The 2,354-nt window shown below is 33.1% G+C and overlaps 1 protein-coding gene across 1 annotated transcript; it reads left to right on the top strand.

Moving 5' to 3' along the window:
* The first annotated feature begins 280 nt into the window (after positions 1-280).
* On the top strand, positions 281-2,044 carry LOC109338797 (nudix hydrolase 18, mitochondrial-like). The gene is made up of 5 exons (XM_019576111.1): positions 281-535; positions 907-1,006; positions 1,116-1,199; positions 1,292-1,420; positions 1,527-2,044. Exons 1-5 carry the CDS (start codon positions 363-365, stop codon positions 1,614-1,616), a joined length of 576 nt encoding a protein of 191 aa, XP_019431656.1. The 5' UTR covers positions 281-362; the 3' UTR covers positions 1,617-2,044.
* The last annotated feature ends 310 nt before the right edge of the window (positions 2,045-2,354 follow it).

Here is a 2,354-nt window from a genome sequence, read left to right as displayed (position 1 = left end):
ACATGATGGGCAAGTCAACTACATATTACAGCGTTTTCTTATTATGATTTCCAACTAACTTAACCTCCTCAGAAATAAATAACAAATACGAAGTTAACAGCTTAGATATTAAAGAATTCCTGAGAGCATAAACTTTAGAAAATAAATAATATCCATAGCAAATTACAAGGAAAGTGCAAAAGTATACGCTGTGATTCTGATTCTTCACCGAAATAGGTAGCTATATATAATACACCACCCATCACTTTCGCTTCCCCCATTCTATTTTTCATGTCTTTCCCTTCTTATCATTTACTATTCTTTTCCTCTTTTCCCTTCATACATTTTCTTTTCTATTCATAAAAAACCGTAATTTGGATTTCATGGGTCTCTTCTTTTCTAGGAATTTGCCTTTTAAATTTTGCCTTCCTGTCATTTTCTCGAACAAAATCTCTGGGGATTTTTTCCCCAGACAACTTGAGAACATGATGTGCTTGGTGGCACGCACGGGAAGACATTTACAACGTTATGACGGTGGCTGTCGCCAAGTTGTGGGGTATGTCTTCTCTCATTTTTTTGGTTCTGGGGTTTGGTTTTTTATCACAAAGTTCTCATCTTTAATATCTGAAATTAAATATGATAGACCCAATTTGATGTTTAGAAACTTTTCTCAATTGGGTTTCTCATAATGGCTTGAAAATGCTGCATTTGATTATTTTAATTTTGGAAATTATTCAATAATGTGAATAAAATATTCGAAGATGAAAGACCCAACTTCAAATTTAGAACCTTTTCTTAATTGGGTTATCTCAAAATTTCTAAAAAAATGCTGCCTTTGAATTTGATTATTAATTATGTTTATTGTTTATGGTTTTAAATTTAAGTTTCTTTTTTGCGCTAATATATTGCTAATCTGAAAATGAACAGATGCATTCCATATAGATATAGGCTGAAGGGAAACCAAAACAAGGAATTAGAAGTTCTTGTAATTAGTGCTCAGAAGGGTAATGGAATGCAGTTCCCTAAGGTATTGATTTTCCGAGTTCTATCATTTCCCCCCAACTTGTATATATATGGAATTGGTTCATTTTCAACGGTATGTTACTGACATGTATATGTTGTTTGTTTGGCTTCAGGGAGGTTGGGAGATTGATGAGTCCATGGAACAAGCTGCTTTAAGAGAAACCATAGAAGAAGCTGGGGTTGTTGGCAGTATTGAAGTTAGTATAAGCAATCACATTTTAGCTTTGAGTTTATTCTTAAACATTGCAACTTTGTTTCTTACCTTTGTGTGTTTTGCATATTTTTGCAGAGTAAATTGGGCAAATGGTTGTATAAGAGCAAACGCCAAGACAAGTTGCATGAGGGATATATGTTCTCTTTGCTTGTCAAGAAGCAATTAGAGAATTGGCCAGAGAAGAACATCCGAGATCGAAGATGGGTAAGTGTATACCTGATTTACTTATCAATTTGTCTTCCCATTTAGGAAATTGGGTAGTCTTATTTTTTGTTGGTGCTCTAAAGTTTCTTTGATTTGCATCATGTAGATGACTGTTGCTGAAGCAAAAGAAGTTTGTCCATATACTTGGATGAAGGAGGCTTTAGATGTATTGGTTAGTAGACAACCTCAAATCTAGCCAAAAAGGAAAGAAATATAAGTAGCATGTGAACCTTGGACATTCTCTTGGTTTTCTAATTTGCAACGTGGCAGTAACAGAAACATTAACAAGTCTTGAGAGCCCTGAAATTCAACTTATTCACCGCGAAACTGCTATTTTCCTTTGGTGATTGTTCCTGTTTTCAAATTCTGTGTATGTGCCACCGAAAATACATCAACAGATTACAAATTTATAGAATGTAGTTGAAAGATCTAGTGATAAAAGTTAGGAGTAGATGTACAAATTCAATTCATTCATTCTTTCATTCATTTGATTTGTTTGTAATGAGAGTTTTAATATTAGTATGTGTAATACCTATTCTTTTTCAGCCCTTTGTCTAAGAAATCAGCTTGGCATCTGTGTCTAAAGATTTTCAATAAAGTTATGCAAGTTCTTTTGTTTAAAGTGTGAGCATTTACATGGAGGGTCATAAGATGAAAGAAAACCAGTGGCAAACATTTCAGCCTTCTTCTTGGAAAATTATTATTTTTAGTTAATATTTTCCCTAATTGAGATTTAGTTTTAAACTTACTCCATATGCTTCTATTCTATGCTATATGGCCATATAGTACTTGTTAGGACACAATTTTCATTTTTCTCCACTACCATTTCACTGGTGAATGATATATCTAAGTTTCATGTTTTATGTACTTTCTCCTTTAAAAGTAAGAAAACAAGTTATAATAGTTCTCATAATAAGAAGGATGAAGTGAACTT

This window comes from Lupinus angustifolius, unplaced genomic scaffold (assembly GCF_001865875.1).
Source record: "Lupinus angustifolius cultivar Tanjil unplaced genomic scaffold, LupAngTanjil_v1.0 Scaffold_42_77, whole genome shotgun sequence".
NCBI classification, from domain to species: domain Eukaryota; kingdom Viridiplantae; phylum Streptophyta; class Magnoliopsida; order Fabales; family Fabaceae; genus Lupinus; species Lupinus angustifolius.
Note: the sequence above shows the minus strand (reverse complement) of the source record. Positions and strands in the feature narration are given on the sequence as shown.

Bases quoted from the DNA above. Each gene is read 5' to 3' on its own strand.
- LOC109338797 (XM_019576111.1), top strand. From the start codon at position 363: ATGGGTCTCTTCTTTTCTAGGAATTTGCCTTTTAAATTTTGCCTTCCT. The intron at 536-906 runs GTATGTCTTCTC...GAAAATGAACAG, and splicing joins GGCTGTCGCCAAGTTGTGGG to ATGCATTCCATATAGATATA. The intron at 1,200-1,291 runs GTTAGTATAAGC...ATATTTTTGCAG, and splicing joins GGGTTGTTGGCAGTATTGAA to AGTAAATTGGGCAAATGGTT.